Source organism: Mercenaria mercenaria, chromosome 10 (genome assembly GCF_021730395.1).
Source record: "Mercenaria mercenaria strain notata chromosome 10, MADL_Memer_1, whole genome shotgun sequence".
Taxonomy (NCBI): Eukaryota; Metazoa; Mollusca; class Bivalvia; order Venerida; family Veneridae; genus Mercenaria; species Mercenaria mercenaria.
Window position 1 is genome coordinate 35533834 of NC_069370.1, and position 18557 is coordinate 35552390.

The window sequence follows — 18557 nt, forward strand, 5'->3', positions numbered from 1 at the left end:
CCAGCCACAACTCATTCATCCATAAGCGAGGTACGCAACGAGGGAATAAGTTTACTTTCGATTTCTCTAGCGGTGATAAATTACTTAAAACTTTAAATTAGAATATATCATTTTAGTTTAGGGTAACAAAACTACTAAATATGTTCCATTTAATATGTGTCTTCTGGTAATCAATGTCATTTAAGACTTAATAAATTGTTTATCTTCTCAGCGCGAACATGTTCCGTGTCCCGATTACTACAGAATCTAGGTCAAAATCCATGTTATTCAGCTAACGCCGAAAAAATGTTGAACTGTTTCCTCTTATGTTAGTTCTTATTAGTTTGTATTCATTATCAGGCGAGTTTTACTCATAACTCAAAACTTTTAAGGTACCTGTCGTGGCAACATCAGGTCTGGTTTACAGTTAAGGCAGCATAGTGACCTCCGTCGGGCTTTGATCCCACAATCGTCTTGGTTAGTGGAAAAGTCATAAATATCTTCTGATTCGTCTATGAATGTGTTGGAAAAATTATTGTGTAACGTTTTTATACTGACATTTTCTCACTCAGCAGTTCATTACAGAAGACCCTCTACAGGAGGCCATGCAGATATGCCGTTGTCCATTCGTCTGTAAGTTGTGTATACTATCCCCAGTGGTGTTTTTGCCACTGACGTTCTTTTAGATACTTTTGTCTTTGATTTCTATTTGTATTTTTACATAGCTTCGTGATGTAAATATCCACAGGTACACTGATGTAGCTCTGGTTTAAACTGGCTGCTTCGGTCGGATCAGAATCCTTGCTGTTTGGTCTTGAAGAGAACAAGATTCATCTGCGCATTATATGCCCTTAACAATTTGGAAATTTTTCTTATTAGTGGTGACTGAAAGAAATACCATGACGTTTATTTTCTACACGGCAGTTAGATTTTTTTGGGGGAAACGGAGCTACAATTGTAACGGTTTGGAAAATAATCTGTGATTTTGATAAAACTATTGAAAAAGAGTTTAAATGCGGAGTACCGGGTATCTTGTCTCAATGAAACTTCAGTGTTTTTAATTTTTTCTTGAAAAATTATGTAGATGTATTGACTCTTACTGATTCATTTCTCATGTCAAAGGGTAAACTTGTCCTTTTCCATTTTATTTTCGATGCATCTTTGATTGATTGATTGATTGATTGATTGATTGATTAATAGTTATCGCGGAAAAAAGAAATCAATGAATCTTTGTATATAGACTGCTTTTTAGTAGAAAACATCAATATGTAGTACTGTTTTCAAGGGAAGTAACTTGAAATATCTTTCTGATTAGAAAATATCTGTTTCTTGTATGCCCTAACTTTTTTCCCTTGAATGTTGCTCGCTTTTAAATTTTCGAAAAGAAACTAGCGATAGCAATTTTCTTATGAGTAAATAAGTCAATGGAAAGAAGACTCGGGGCTGTGAAAACAGGAAACTTATAAAAAAAATCGGACTTAGGAAAATTAATTTCTAGGCCTACGTCAGATGTGGGAATATTTCTAAAGGAACGATTTTAATGCGGACATATCAAAAGTGTCGTTGTCATGTCTTACTCATCTTCCGTCCATACAGCCTCCAAAATATTAGTTTTGTTATTCAATGATGATGCTAAAATATAGCAAGAAAATAGTACTACCTCAATTTACAATCAATCAAACGTCAATAAACTCAAGGGTAACAGTTAAACATATTGACCTGTTGACTTGTGACATGATGTTCAATGTATTTATGCTATTCATATGTTGGGAATGATAAAGCAAGAATGCCAGTTTCGGAAGTCTGTTTATTCATTTTATTTTTAATATTGAACATTTGAAATTCTAAAATTTAATTGTTTGTTATTCGTTTACATAATGTATATGACAACAAATAGATGATACCTGAAATGTAAATAACGTAAAACGACACGTATAACATTACAGCTGAACCAGTCTTAACGACCACTTGTATTAAACGGCCACTTGCCTTAAGCAGTCAATCAACTATCTTCCTAAATTGATATTTTGTCCTAATTTCAACTTGTCTTAAGCAGTCAACTACTTTAAACAGTCAGATTGCGTCAGTCCCTTCACTGGCTGCTTAACATGGGTTTGACTGTATACAGCTTCCTGTACGTAATCCAAAGACACATGCGGGACCAACGTGAAGTAGCTGTTAAGTTCGTTGGCACCGGTTGTCGAATTCTTTCATGTGGAGAAACTATATTGCTGGCTTTCAGAGGGTCCGTCGAGCTATTGAAATGCCAGCACCTGTCCGAAAGAAGGCCCAAATGGGCACATCGGGTCTTCATTTACTTAACATTCCTAAACATATAAAGTCACCATAGGAACTAAATCATGTCGAAATAACTTAAAATCTAAACAAAACATGTGATGTTTCCAGAATGTACATCACATCAATATTTACTGCAAATATACTATTCATTTGCAGTACATATACATGCATTTTATTAATACTGGCACGAAATAAAGAAATAAATATTTTAGGTATATTTACAAAAATAATATACATAAAAATCACGTGATACTAAAGCTAGGTGAAATAATAATGTACTAGTATTTGGGGTTTTATTTTCAAATACTGACCAAATGTAAGAATAAGTGACTGACTCTTGGGCGTAATGAAATGTTCATATCTACCTGTTTTGAAACATTAAACAAAGTATTAGTACATAAGACTATAAGATTCTTTCACTGGTTGTAGGTGAAGATGGGAATTTCCGGCCTCGAGGGTAACTGTTGAGGCGGTAACGAGGCTCCAGCCGAGTTACCACTTCAGAACGTTTACTTGATTTCAGAACGTTTACGTGATTTCAGAACGTTTTCGTGATTTCAAAACGTTTACGTGATTTCAGAATGTTTCCGTTATTTCAGAACGTTTACTTGATTTCAGAACGTTTACGTGATTTCAGAACGTTTTTGTGCTTTCAGAACGTTTACGTCATTTCAGAACGTTTTCATGATTCCAGAACGATATTGTGATTTCAAAACGTGTTCGTGATTTCAGAACGTTTACTTGATTTCAGAACGTTTAAGTTATTTCAGAACGTTTACGTGATTTCAGAACGTTTTCGTGATTTCAGAACGATATTGTGATTTCAAAACGTGTTCGTGATTTCAGAACGTTTCCTTGATTTCAGAACGTTTAAGTTATTTCAGAACGTTTTCGTGATTTCAGAACGTTTACGTGATTTCACAATGATATCGTGATTTCAGAACGTTTCCGTGATTTCAGAACGTTTCCTTGATTTCAGAACGTTTGCGTAATTTCAGAACGGTTTCGTGATTTTAGAACGTTTACATGATTTCAGAACGTTTTCGTGATTTCAGAACGTTTACTTGATTTCAGAACGTTTCCGTGATTTCAGAACGATATCAAAACGTGATTTCAAAACGTTTTCGTGATTTCAGAACGTTTCCTTTATTTCAGAACGTTTAAGTGATTTCAGAACGTTTCCGTGATTTCAGAATGTTTTCGTGAATGTTTACGTGATTTCAGAACGTTTACGTGATTTCAAAACGTTTTCGTGACTTCAGAACGTTTCCAGAACGTTCCGTGATTTCAGAACGTTTACTTGATTTCAGAACTTTTACGTGATTTCAGAACGTTTTCATGACTTCAGAATGTTTACGTTACAACATTCACTTTGGCTGACAAATCTTCCTTACCCTTATAACAGCATACTAGCATATGAATTTAGTTTATCTACTAAAAAACTGAACTGGTTGAAGACAATGCATGTATATCTTACATCAACTAAACCAAAAACTTATATAAAAATAAAATCAACAATTTTACTGAGGTAAAAAAGAAAGTACCCGTAATCAATTTGACTTCTATTATTTGGTTCATTTTGCGAGTTTCTAAATTTTTTTATCACGATGTTTTCAAATCACTATTGCTGTCACACTTGCATAAAGTTTTTCATGGGAAGATGTTATTTCTAGTTGTGACACTTTCAGTATAATCTTAGCGGACAGTGCATTTGTATTTTCAAGTCCTTCAGTATCAAAGATTTTTGTTTGATGAATTCTTCAGCTCTTACATCTGTATGCCGTCTTGTACAAAGTGCGTGTCGCCAAAACATAAACTAACCTGAAAAAAAAAACAACATATATATATAGAGAGAGCATTTAACTGCTAGCAAAACACTGCAGATGGTATTTATAACACGGCGGCCAACCAACGTGATATTTCGGTATCATACAAGTAATATACGCCTTATCAGTATTCCTTATATATTCTTTATAAAACTGACAATTTTTAAAGAGCTGACAATCATAGCTAGACCCATTTCAGAGAACAAATTCCTACCTTATTTGGAAGTATTATGATCAAACTGACATAAAATGAAGAGAAATTTAGGGGTCATATATCTTCTAAGACAGATTTCTCTTGTCACATTTGCATATTGTAAAATCACATCAAAAGCACACTGCTGTGACCTGGTAGAACTACTGGTACTAAAATTGACTTTCACTTCACCAAATGCAACCTTTTATTGCATGTTTTTTCAGTGAATAGCGAAATATATCTAGTATTTTCACAGTGAAATATATCAAATATACTTTTCACTGGTAAGAAACTAATATTTCCAACTACATCTGCAACTATACTCATGACCACATAAATCCTGGAAAGATCTGGTGTCTCATTATGACAGAAGTCATCAGGTAATCTTCACGTGCGTTTAACCAATGGGAAATAAGATACACAAGTAAAAAATTATACCTGGCAACTTTAACTTAAATTTTAAGACACCTTTTTTTAAAATTTCTCTGCATTTCATATTTCAGTAAAGTTTGTTGACATTATATATACTTACAAAAAAAAAACCAAATCTATATAACAGAAAGATTTGAAAAAGCAATTGTTTACATTCTCCCGATAGTTTAAGGTCAAAAATTGGTGAATTGTACCAAGCAAAATTCAAATAAAAAATAACAAAAAAAAAACAAAAACAAAAACAAAAACCAAAAACATAAAAACCTTGTTTCTATACACATCTTGAATTTCAAAAATTCAAATAAAAAATAACAAAAAAAAAAAACAACAACAACAACAACAAAAACATAAAAACCTTGTTTCTATACACATCTTGGATTTCCAGGGTCCGCAGAGCGTGGCAACCTCTTGTCTTTCCGGCTTTCTGTATGTCTGTATGTAAGGCATAAGATAAGTCTCGTATGAACATTCTCTACAAAAAGAGAACAATCAAACACTATGTCACACGCATGCGCATTATAATGACAGCTATACTTAAAGATGAACTATGACTGTTTTTTTTTTTCCAAATATTTTCTGACTTTAATAAAAATTGCTAATAAATACAGGTAGACAATCAAGCAATTACGAACTTTATAACATTATCCCCAAACATCGGTACGTCAACATAAAAAGGATGTTACATAATCTAGGATTATACTTTATTGAAAAAAAAAACACTACCGTACCTCTTTTCACATCTTGAACCGGTATATCCCTTTCTACACCGACACCTTCGTTTCCGACATTTCCCGCCATTTAAACATGTCGGACATCTGCGATATTTCCTAACTTTATGACACCATCTTCCTCTAAATCCATCTGGGCACGTGCATCTATTATTTCCGGCACATATGCCTCCATTTTGGCACGGTTTTCTGCACACCACTGGAGTGAAAATAATGATAATTCAGACTTATATTTAAAATTGACTGTTTCTTTAAGATTACGCTATCAGATCTGGATTGAAAATGTGTAAAATTAAAAATAATGGTGAGTTACTGCGTACTTCAGAAAGTGCATGTCTGCCGTTCATTCCGTAAGTCAGCTGTTCAAATTTTCCAGTTTACGGTTATTTTGCTTCGAATATTTTCTTCAGTTGATGAAATACATGTATATGAAAATGAACTGATAAATGAAGCTGAAATTTCATAGGAAATACTTACGATTTTCACAAAGCGGTCCATTGAATCCCCTTTTACACTGACAGACGCCGGGATACAGACATCTTCCTCTGTTTTGACAAGCCGGGTAACAGACTGGGCGATGGCATCGGGCACCAGAAAAACCACGTGGACAAGCGCATGTGTTAGGAGAAACACACCGCCCTCCATTGTAACAGCCACGTCGACATACAGCTGCATGTAAATGGAAATGTTTACGTATAATATATAACTTGAAGGGCAGATGCAGTGGTTCAGTTTAACACTTGTTTGACTAAGAAACCAGGAGCCGTGAGCACGATCCTCCAAATTAAATAACTAATCAGAGTCCCGGAGTCTTCTGGATGAGCACGACAAACAAGTTTAAAGCAAACAAATAAGTTTCCTAAATGCTTCAAGATAATTTATAAGAAAATGCTAAATCTCTTATAACATAGGTCTATTGACTGTTGGTTGTAGGCGTATATATAGGCATTTTAGCCCCCATGCTTGAAAAAGACGTATATGGAAAAAAAACAACGTCCGTTTTCAATAAACTTACATTTAAAATGAAATATGCCATTTTTATTTAATTTTTTTGCAGTATTAAGATCAAATATATCCGTTAAGGATAACATGGTGTAATAGCCATATTTCATATCTTGTAACTGGATGGTAATATTTAAATGAAATTTGGTCACTTTAAAGACATTCAAAATTAAAATCTTTTCACCGAGAGATTTTTCAAATTTTATCATTTTTGGGGGAGATAATCGGTATTGAAGTTAACATTGATGCCTATGGGAAATATATAATTTCTTTGATTATGAGAATCTGAACTTGAGTTTCAAGAAATAGTTGCGATAGAAAGCTGCATTATATGATTCTGATACAAATATCAAAAAGAAATCTAAAATTCCCCGTAGGGAAAAGGAGAAAATCATTTTTTTCTAGTTTTCAGGGGAGATAACTCATGAAAAACCAAAATTATCAGGGGAGGTAATCTAAAGGATTTTTTTGAGAAATTCTGTCACTATATAACTTGTCAATATGCACCTAATTTCTATCGTTTGACACTTTTAAAGCTTAAATTATCAAGTTTTATGTAGCTTTTGGTGAAATTGAGGCCTATTACACCATGTTATCCTTAAGTACCACAATGTGAAGGTACTGAGTGTAAAAAAAATGCTGAATTCGGATTTTTCACACAAAAAAATCCGGACAAAGCCTATACCGGTGAAAATCAAGAAGACATTTGTGTAATTTCAGCTTAAAACTTTTATGCTCTATGTGCCATTTTTGTTAGATTAGACATTTAATAGATTAGACAAGTTGTTTAAAATGATGTCTTTAACTTTCTAAATCAAAAACACGAAAGACATTTCGTTGCTGTTTATTTTTAAACTTAAAAAATAGCACTCAGAGAATTACACTACCAAATATAAACAAGGAAAAGAACTTATTAAAATATTTACTCAGTCTGTTGTTTTTTACTGAAATTTATGATAGAAAATTATAGTTTTAACTGGCATTCACACCATCACAAAATATAACACTTACGTATAGAACAGTCACTGCCGACGTACCCTTTCTTACATTTACATTTATTATGTCCAACACACTTCCCGCCATTGCGACACGGTAAAACACAAACAGCTGCAAGGTAAAAATTGTTTGGTTTTTTTTTTGTTTGGTTTTTTTTTTTTTTGTTAAAAAGAATCTGTGATTCACATCCTGTTAATACAGAATTTCTACTTTTAAAATGCTGTGGCAGGGCCGAATACTTATAATATACTCTCCGGGTTTCAAATTGGGCGTTTCGATAATCGTGATTGTATTGAATAGCATGAAACTTATGCGTCTGGTTCTTTTTAGTAATGATAACACCAATTTTGGAGGTTTTGAAACGTTACGTTTACAGAATGCATATAAATCTTGGAAGCATGTCAACACGTTGAAAACGGTTCGTACTCAAAATAACTCGTATTAAAAAAATATTCTTGAAATTGTCTCCAGTTTACAGCATTTTTCAAAATCATCCTTAAAAGCAAAGAAACTTGAGGCTGGAGACATAGGTTTAAAGACAAAGACATAGACATAAAAACTCAAGCCGACTAAATTTCTACTAGCGTATACTTACGATCACAGTTTGGTGGCATATATCCATAGGGACACGAACAAAAACCTGGTTGTACACATTGTCCTCCGTTTCCACACTCTGGTTCACATATAGCTAAAATTGAATTTATCAGATTGTACATAATATAGTACAATATGTCTAGAAATATTCTAGTTTTATTACACAGAGCTACACATGAGTCACTTGAGCATACCATCAATCGTGGTTGTTGCCGTCAATGAATATGCTCCTTTAAATTCCGATGGCTTTACCTGTTAATTTCTTTTTTAGAACAAAGGCTTTTGATAAGTACATTATAGTAGGTCCATTAAATCCTGTGAGAGTTAAAACATTGTCTCATTACGTTTACTCTTAAGTCATTCCAGTGTTTGCAGGAACTCTGCTATCTAGGTCAAAGGCTTCGCAAGTTCTACCATCTGATATTAACCTTTAGTCTGCTGGCAGCAAGTAATTCTGCCTTTGCGACCAGTGCAGACCAAGATTAGCCTTGCAGTCTGATCATGGTCTACACTTTTCGCTATTCAGTCAGTAAACTTTCAGCGAACACCACTTTGATAAACAAGTGGTACTGCCCATAATGAATGATGGACCAATCCGTTTTAGAAATTTAGCAGTGTAAAGGTTAAGTAATCATTGATATGACCTACCTTACCGAAGATACAAATGCAAAAATTAATATTGTTTTTACCCGTTTGGCAAAATCTGCCAGTATACCCGACAGGACATGTACATACACCAGGAGAAACACAGCGACCACCGTTTAAACATTCTATACTGCATGTTGCTGCAAAAAAAATTAAAGAGAAAGATAAAATTAATTAAATGACTTAACGTAGGCCCCTAAATATTAAAGGCGTTAATATAGAGCAGATATAAACAATTCCTTGCTAACTGTATTTCTTGTTTAAACATAGATCGTTAGTCAAAGTTCTGGGGTTAGGTTAGGTGTTTACGATGATTGAAGTCAGTAGGGGACAGCATGGTCAGCATTTTAACAGAATAATATAATGATGTGAAGGAAAATGAAATTCTGTTTTTGCTTGTCTTATAAATATGTCACATTGTCTATACATGTGTATATAGAAATAAATGATGAAATATAAATTTTATAGAAGGATTGTGACTAAGGAAACGGCGGTAAAAATTTCATAAGACTGCTTACCCATAGTACACGTAGGACCTGAAAACCCGCGTGGACAGAAGCAGGAACCAGTACTGAGGCATTTCCCGCCATTTTCACACACAGGATCACAAGCGACTGAAAATATTTTGATATATATCTGTCAACTTTGTGCAATATTGTATAACTGCAGTAAAATAACAGTGCATACTTAAGTTAAATTAAATTTTTTTCCAGAGACTTAATGAAAGTTATAAAGTTTGTCTGAACTGATATAAGTATAAGTTACGCATCAATAAAGAAGTGAAAATAGCTGGTTTATTTCAGCAGTGCATTGAGTATTAAAACTATGAATGTTGATTTTATTACTTGTCCTTTCTTCCCTTTTCCTCGTGCATATTTCATATTCTAACACGACCAGCAAATAACCTTCATACATGTAGAGCAAAATCTATCTTGGGTTATTCTGCAATAACCCACGCGCGTGCAATGACGTCATCCGATCCAGGTGCGTGGCACGGTCGTAAAAAAGTAGTTACCATTTTTTCTTACACTGCTGATACTAGTATGTCGTGTTAGAATCGAAATAACAAGTTCCCAAGTGTGATTTATCGTAGAATAACCAAAGTTTTTCGTTCTTATGCCAGACAATATATCACTCAGACCTACGGCCTTCGTGATATATTCTTACGCATAAGAACTCAAAACGCGGGTTATTCTACGATAAACCACGATTAGGAACTTATTATTTCTTAAATAGACCGTGACTATTGTAGGGCAGGGAGAGTATTTGCTAAAGGGATATGATGAATGATTTACATGAAAAAAACCATGCAAAAGTACCTTCCCTTTACTTACTTTTGATCTTACTGATTTTGGTTTTGGTATTTTTGTGTGAAATCTGAATTTTATTTTTTTTGTTGGGTTTAACACCGCACTGACGCAATTACAGGTCTTATGGCGACTTTCCAGCTTTGATGGTGGAGGAAGACCCCACGTACCCCTCTGTACATTATTCCATCCCGGGTGGGCACCTAAGTAGAACCACCGACGTTCCGTAAGCCAGCTGGGTGGCTTCCTCACACGAAGAATTCAACGCCCCGAGTGAGCAAGTGAGGCTCGAACTCACATCGATGAGGGATGAAATTTAAATCTCCACCGAAACAGTGCTTGCATTTTCTGTATTTAGTCATTATTAATGAAATGAAAGAAGAATTTATATTCTTTAATTGACTCGACATTTTACAAACCTTCACAAGACTGTTTATAGCACCAACGAGCTTGTTCACTATCCAGACCGGCTTGGATACAAGTACTGATTACATTATCACCACAGTACTGGGTGCGAGTCTGGACTCCTCGACCGCAGGTCCGGCTGCATGGTGACCATTCAGTCCATTCGGCACGAAGATCAAGTTCTGTCGTAGTTTGTTGTGTCGTTACTGCAATAAATGTAATTATTGACTAAATGGTTGATTAAATTGTTCTAAAATATTTTTTCTAGATACATATAATCTTCTTGACTGTATGACTTATTAATTAGATAGATTTGCAAAAACTGAAAATTCCTGAGCATTTTGTTCAAAATTACCTAATTACATTGTTAATGTGAAAATATTGAACATAGTTTCATATCTGACAAAAAGAATCGCACATCGACCATAAACATTGTCAAAAATAAATGTAGAATATTGACATTGTTCATCTTGTCAAACAGCTTTAACTCCTTTCAGTTATTCTCCTTGTTTTACTTTTGTCTTTGATTAAACCAAAATGCTACTTTTACAAAAAAAAAAAACTTGGTGGAGTTTTGAGACAGAACTTTCTTGAATAAATATGACTTCATTAAGCAACGGCTTAAAAGTAATACATATGGATCAGCATTTTGTAGCAGACGACAGGACTTGGTTAGGACTTTGTGTAACAACAAGCTACTCAAACGTGACTTTTGTTGGTATTTCTTCTTGTATAAATTTCACACGCATGCCCACATAAAGCATTGCCTGTAGACCACCTTTGAGTACCATGCCAACGTATTGTTGATCAGTAATTGTATAAATAGATTTGCTTTGTTTTGTTTTGGGGTTTAACGCCGTTTATTCAACATTATCGCATAGTGCGGCAATTTTCCTTTGATCTTTGCAGCATGTTATACATAGTAACACACATTATTACTACAAAACTGTGCTGATATCTTACAAAACTGTTGCGATATATATCAACACGGAAATCTCTATGGAGTTTCATAAGAAAAAAAGTGTTCCGATATATATCAGCACAGTAAAACTGTTCCGATATATATCGGAACACTTTTTCTCTATTGAGGTCCTATCAAGGGAGTATAATTTTTTCCTTTCAAAGAAAAGATGATTTTAGCTCCAATTTACAGTTCACAGAGAAAGAATTGTCACAAACACCTACATTTATAAAGTAAAAGAATAAATAAACTAGAATATTTCAAAAACTTGATAGTTATTGCCAAATTCAAAAATACATGAAATATATGAAATTCTGAGATTTCTCAAATGTTTCTTTTTCTTTGATTTTTTTACAAACAAAACAACAAGTTTTACAATATGTCTGGCCAATGAAATGCAAAGATTTAAAACCAATGCAGAAATTTGTTGGGTACTTTTATCTGGGGAACACATTTTCTAAAACAGAAGTTTTAGTGTTTCAGTCAGAGAGGCGCAGAAAGGGAATCAAAATAGTAAAAATAATAATAAACAAATTTAAATGAAAATAATATATAAATTTTAATGATAAACTATGCGATAAAACAGTTATAATATGTAGTGCTCGTGTGTTACCAGGATATATCAGAGCTAGGGGTACATCTCGTTATTTTTCTCTTCACATATCTGTCTCGGCCTACCGGCCTCGACGATATGTGCAGAGAAAAATACCCTCGATGTACCCCTAGCTCTGATATATCCTGGTAACACACTCTCACACATACTATAACTATTACGTATTTCAGTTATGTAACGGCGGGCAGTTAACCTAAGCAGTGTTCCTGGATTGTATATCGGTACTAACCTGTTCTTCGCAAGTAATTACCAACTTCCTCACATGGTCACGAAGAATATGTGTCACGACGCAATGTCTCACGACCACGCGATCCGTAGATCGGCGCTCTCCCTACTGAGCTAAGCGGACGGGCTATAAAGCTATGTATATCCTCCAGGGATGATATGTTTATTCTTTTACCTTCAGGCTCCTGTGTGTGCCCATGTGACTTATAGATCGTGTTGTTGTCTTCGCCGTGCACAAAATCATCAATTTCATTGTTTCCTTCATCTTTTATTGCTCTTTCCTTAATAATAATAAATTTGAAAAAATTAGTCCATTTTATTTATGTCTTGGAACCATAAGGTATACCAGTGAAGTTCACGTATCAAAATTTGCTATACATTTAATTGATCAAATGAAAAAGCTAAGCATGTAGAAGTTTTTTCTCATTTTTTTCTGAAAATCTTTATCTTAAAATACGTTTGTGATATGACCATATATGTAATTAAAAGAAATAACATCTAATAATTATTATTGTGCATTTTCATCTTAAGGTTTAGGGCTAGTTTGCCTAATAGATTCGAATCATTGTTACTAAATTTATTAAAACGGCTTGAAATACAAACATGCTCATCATATATAATTTGAAAATTTAAAGTTTTGGCTGTTATGGTTGCCTGTCTAGAATATAGATATAGTCATATACTTACTGTATGATCTAGAATAGAAGAACATTGTTGCTGGGCTGCACTGGAATCGTCACTCATAACAAGTTGTTCTATTTCACCCTGAAAATATCACGCATTATAACTACATGAAAAAAATATATTTGATTTTTCAATTTCATGGACACGTTTTTCTCGAGCGAATTTACAACAATTTTTCCATATCTTGTAACATAATTATCATTTTCCCAATGATAGCTCTCATTTTAATGTATGGACCAGAAGTGTGGGAAATTGAAAATTTAAGCTGTTTAGATAAGTTTCAACTGAAGTATTTAAAACTTATTTGAATATGAAACAGTCCACGTCGAAATGTACGTTGTATGATGAGTTAGGTGTTTTACAAGGTAAAATATGTTTGACATTGTATAAAACCGCATGTTTACTATCTACAGTAAAAAATGTGAAATGTAGTTGGATTGAGTTTGTTTGTGAACGCCTGAACAGCCTTGGACTTTCTTATTATTAAATCAGTATTGAATCTTGTAATGTACTAGTATGTAAGAAAATTGTTAAAGACAGAGTCAAAGATCAGTTTATACAGAACTGGAATAGTACAGTTTAGGACTCAAATAAATGCCTTAACTATAACTGTATAACGGGGAGTTTGTGTTTGAAAGATATTAAACAGAAACAAAGCTTCGTGTCCTAGTGATAACCTATTAAATGAATATTTTATTGAATCTTTGGATATCCTTGTTGGTCATATTACCAATATGTTTAATAAAGTATTTGATGCTGGTTATTTTCCAGACTTATGGTCTCAAGGTTTTATAGTGCCTTTACATAAGAAAGGTGACCGTAACGATCCAAATAATTATAGGGGAATAACTTTACTGAGCAATCTAGGTAAAATTTATACAAGTATTTTGACATCTAGAGTAGATAAATGGATTGAAGAAAACAATTTTTTGTCAGACGCACAGTTTGGTTTTCGTAAAGGCTGTAATACGATAGATGCCATTTTCGTCTTACATAATCTAGTTAATAATATATTGTCTAGAAACTTAAGATTATATTGTGCCTTTGTGGACCTGAAAAAGGCCTTTGATTCAGTCTATAGAAATGCATTATGGTTTAAGTTATTCAATATGGGTCTAGATGGTAAAATACTTAGATCTTTTAAAGCTATGTATTCTGTGGTTAAATCATGTGTCAAACATTGTAATGCACTTTCTGATTTTTTTGATATATCGATAGGTTTAAGACAAGGGCAAAATAATTCCCCGGCATTTTTTGCTTTATTTGTAGAAGATCTTGAATTATTTTTACAAGGTAAGCAAGACAGCGGACTTTCATTGTATGATTTGAGTATAATTCTTCTATTATTTGCTGATGACATGGTCATAGTTGGTAAAACTCAACAAGACTTACAAAACAGTCTAAATAATTTACATGAATATTGCTGTTACTGGGGACTTGAAGTTAATACTTCTAAAACAAAAGTTGTTGTATTTCGAAAGAGGGGACCCATCAAACTATATGAGAAGTGGTATTATGATAATGAACCATTAGAAGTTGTAAATGATTTTAATTATTTAGGGGTTGTTTTTAACTATACTGGTTCATTTGTTCTTAATAATCAGTGTATCGTTGGCAAATCCTTAAAGGCAATGAATGTTTTAATGAATAATATTAACAAATATGATATAAGTCCATTTATATCGCTTCAACTGTTTGACTCGTTTGTGGGTTCTATTTTAAATTATGCATGTCCGGTATGGGGTTTCTCAAAGTCTAAAGATCTTGAAAGAGTTCACCTTAAATTTTGTAAAAACATACTTGGCGTGAAACAAAGTGCATGTAACGCTGCAACCTATGGTGAACTTGGGCGTTATCCCCTGTATATAAATAGATATGTTCATATTATTAAGTATTGGTTTAAGTTATTAAATACAGATAATATTATTTTAAAAGGTATTTACCAAAATGCTTTAGACCAGTGTAATCATAATGGTGTAAAAAATTGGGCATACCATGTGAAATGCCTTCTTAACGAGCATGGTTTCTCTGATGTTTGGAATCTACCAAGTCAGTTTGAAGCCAAAACATTTGTACCCATTTTTAAACAAAGAATTATAGATTGTTTTAAGCAAAAATGGTGTGCCGACATTGCTGCAAATAATGTTTTAATACTTTATATTCACATGTTAAAACAAATTTTGGTATTGAAAATTATTTGAATATATTATTATGTAAAACATCACGAAGTTGTTTAACGAAACTCCGTATATCTGCACATAAGTTACGTATAGAGTCTGCCAGGTACGGCAGAGACAGGTTAGAAAGACACGAACGAATTTGTCAGTTATGTGATCTTAATGAGATTGAAGATGAATTTCATTTTGTTCTTAAATGCAGAGTTTATAAAGAATTACGTGCAAAGTTCATTAAACGTTATTTCTATACTCATACAAGTATGTATAAATTCTTAGAATTGCTACAATCAAGTAATAAATCTATTCTAGTTAATTTGTGTAAATATATAACATTAGCTAATAACAAGAGAAAGGAATTATTGCAAGGAATTTAAACTCGTGTCTTGGAAATGCTTGTAAGTTTGTTTGTGTTGACATTAATTATAATATAACATATACATATACTGCCATTCAGATTATATTACACTACCTATACTTCTTGAATTCGTAAATGCAGATTATTTATTAGCATTAATTTTTGTATACTAGTATAACAAGATTGATATTGTTTCTATTGTGATATCGTCGTAATATTCTTGTAATATACTGATGGTTAAAATCAGATCTGTTCATTCTCTACATATACCGAAAAGTCATTTTGCCTATCACGTATATTGTATTATATGTATAATTTCATGTTGTATTAACAAGATACATGTATTGTATACGTTAATAAAATATCTGTTCTGTTCTGTTCTGTTCTGATATTTTAAAATTCTACCAACTGATCTTGCAATTACGTAATGTAAATTTAAGTGCACTAACCATATGCTACCTGTTTAGAAGGGTAGATTTAGTAATATTTCCAAAGAATTAAGAGATTGTCATCTCTGTGCTTCAACACTTTTAGGTAATGAATTTCACTGTCTTCTTAACTGCAGTTATTTTTCTAATGTAAGAAAGAAGAATACTGACAAGTTCTATTTTGAACATTCAAATACTGTAAAATTTTCATTATCAGTGAACAGCAACTGTAAAGACAAACTGTTGAAAATGTCGACTTTTTGGTAAAAAGATCAGGTGTGTCTGTAAATGAATCGGATTCTTTGTTTGGCCAGGTAGTGTTGAGTTTTCCATCCTTTGGTCGTTCGCGGTTTGTTTTTATGCTTTGGGAAGGGACCTTATGGCTGAGAATGGAATGCTCAATATTTTCTGGTCGATAAGGGATACTGTCTTATCCTCCATATTAGAAAAAAACTTACTTGGTTGTATCAGTTGTCTTGCCATCTGATATGCATGTCACATGCCCTTATGGGTCCTGATACTTGATACATAGCAGAGTTGTTTCCCTTTGATTGGTTATTAGTAAACACTTAACGAATGACTGGACCAACAGTAAATAGTTTGCGAGCTGTTTAATAAGTGTGTTATTGTCATGAAATTTAGACAAAATAATTTAAAGGTTTTTTTTTTGGTTTTTCAATTTTTTTTTACTTCAGCTCAGCAAATCTGTGATGACCTATATACCGGCCAGTGACACAAATTATTGCAAGACTACTCATAATCAAAAGTCTGTGATACATGGCTGGTCTATATTCAACACATATTTACTGGAATATTATGTCAAAATTTCAGAAATAAAATTGTGAAAATTTATTTAGATGTCAAGCGTGAAACTCTTATTCTAACATGGCTAGATTTGATTGCTAGTTGAACAAAGAAGAAATTCAAGCTCTGTATAACTGCCCTTGTGGTTTAGTTGTTGCGCATCTGAACTCTGAACCGTGATAAATTAAACGACAAACCACTCAGGGGCCTTGATTTTTTAATTTAATAACTTGCTGGTCAGTAGACACTATTGGCTTCTTCGGACCTCGGACAACAGTTTTGGCTATCAAGTGACCGAAAAACCATTTTCTATGGACTGGTGGTTTATATAAGGAGTTATGTAATAATATTAACACCAAAAAAATTAAGAGATCAAAAATGTTGAAACAAACTAACCTCAAAGCTCTCACCATATCTTGCAAAGTAGGGCCCAAGTGACATCATCAGGTTGCTATTCAATGGAGAACGGTCTTGTTTCGGAATTGATTTGGTAATAACTTTATCACAGTCTGTATGGAGTTCAACTGAATTTTCAGTAATTCCAAATGCAAATCGATGCCAAAAATTTTCTTTAAGTTGCATTTCGAATTCTGGTGCATTTTCACCGGCCAAGTCTTTGTCGTCATAGTACTCGAAACGTATAACACTGTGATCGTGTTTCCTGGCAAGCTTAAATGCTACTCTTTGCTTGCCCGCCAAGTCACTAAGAGTAAAGAAATACCCTTCAAATGTATCACTGATTTTGATTGAAAGCATGATGGAGAAATCTTGAGGTAGTGTGTATTGATATATTTCTGTCAAAGGTGAGTATAATTTAGCACTTTTGGTTATGTTGAAAGCTCCTGGTCGATCATGCACGTGATAAACGCCAAGAGGTAGTTTGTACACGCCAAGATATGACAGCAAATCGTGCGCTTCTGAAAAATAAAAATACTATATGGTTACATGGTTTGTCAAATGAAATCCATATCGGGTGACAGCAAAGCAATGATGTGACAGATACACTATATAAATATTGCATTCCTAAGAGGATGATATGAAAAATGTTCACTGCGAGATATATGAATATCGACCGAGGCGCCAATTACTAACCAAATAATGAAGACAGAATTAAGAGGTCTTTACTCGTTAGCGCACAGAAATTGTGGCGACTTAGCGATACGGCAGCCATTTCGTATGGCCCAGCACATAATTCATATCGGACCGTTTAGGCCTACTTATCCGATATTAAATATGTCGGGCCAGCTTGTGACGTCTATTGGCCAATAGAAACATCTCAAACTTAAATGGACCTTTTTGTACAATAATGTTTAATTGACTAATGAAGTTTGGTAACTGGACAGTCTCTTTTCATGCCGTTGGGAGTATGTAACTTGACTGTAGCAACAAAATGACACAGTCAGTGTCTATGCGGTAAAAGTGAATTCAAATTTGAAACTATTCTTACAGGTAAAAGTATCTGAGGCAGATAAAATATCTTCTGTTGGTTAAAACGAAGACTTGATAGTAACATTTGTGGTAAGATGATAACAGATTTCTTTTGCCGATTCAGTTATAGGACAAAGAGTGTAACTTTTTACAAACATAGGATACAGTCTGCGGTGATGTAACAGATCACCTTTGTTTTAGTCTGGTAATAAACGCACTTAATCACCGTACAATGTCAGTTACAATTTTGAAATATTTGGTGTAGGCCTATAGTTAGTTTTTTTTTATCTTTCATACATATTATTGATAGATTTGTACACACTTGTGTATGCATGCCGAGAAACATAATGCATTCTGATTTTGAAATCTGATACATTTTACATTGGAGTGTTTTACTGTATATGAGAGGTTGCAGAATTTCCCTGGAATTCACAACTCCGTTATTTACATGGAAACCGAAGCGAAAACCAGAAAACA

General features: G+C 33.6%; 1 protein-coding gene across 7 annotated transcripts in view; it reads right to left on the bottom strand.

The window, feature by feature from the left end:
* Positions 1-3487: 3487 nt before the first annotated feature.
* The window catches only part of LOC123559390 (protein kinase C-binding protein NELL1-like), a 36986-nt gene continuing 21916 nt past the window's right edge, over positions 3488-18557 (bottom strand). For 6 of the 7 annotated variants that reach the window (XM_045351148.2, XM_045351143.2, XM_045351144.2 and 3 more), the window contains 12 exons: positions 17049-17569; positions 12892-12969; positions 12380-12485; positions 10420-10611; positions 9212-9307; positions 8738-8833; positions 8050-8142; positions 7470-7565; positions 5934-6125; positions 5457-5655; positions 5084-5200; positions 3488-4098 (listed from right to left, as the gene is read on the bottom strand). In XM_045351148.2, the coding sequence (XP_045207083.2) occupies positions 4038-4098; positions 5084-5200; positions 5457-5655; positions 5934-6125; positions 7470-7565; positions 8050-8142; positions 8738-8833; positions 9212-9307; positions 10420-10611; positions 12380-12485; positions 12892-12969; positions 17049-17569 (1847 nt within the window). In that variant the 3' untranslated portion in view covers positions 3488-4037. The remainder of the gene's footprint in view (positions 4099-5083; positions 5201-5456; positions 5656-5933; positions 6126-7469; positions 7566-8049; positions 8143-8737; positions 8834-9211; positions 9308-10419; positions 10612-12379; positions 12486-12891; positions 12970-17048; positions 17570-18557) is intronic. The other variant, XM_045351149.2, reaches the window with a different exon arrangement.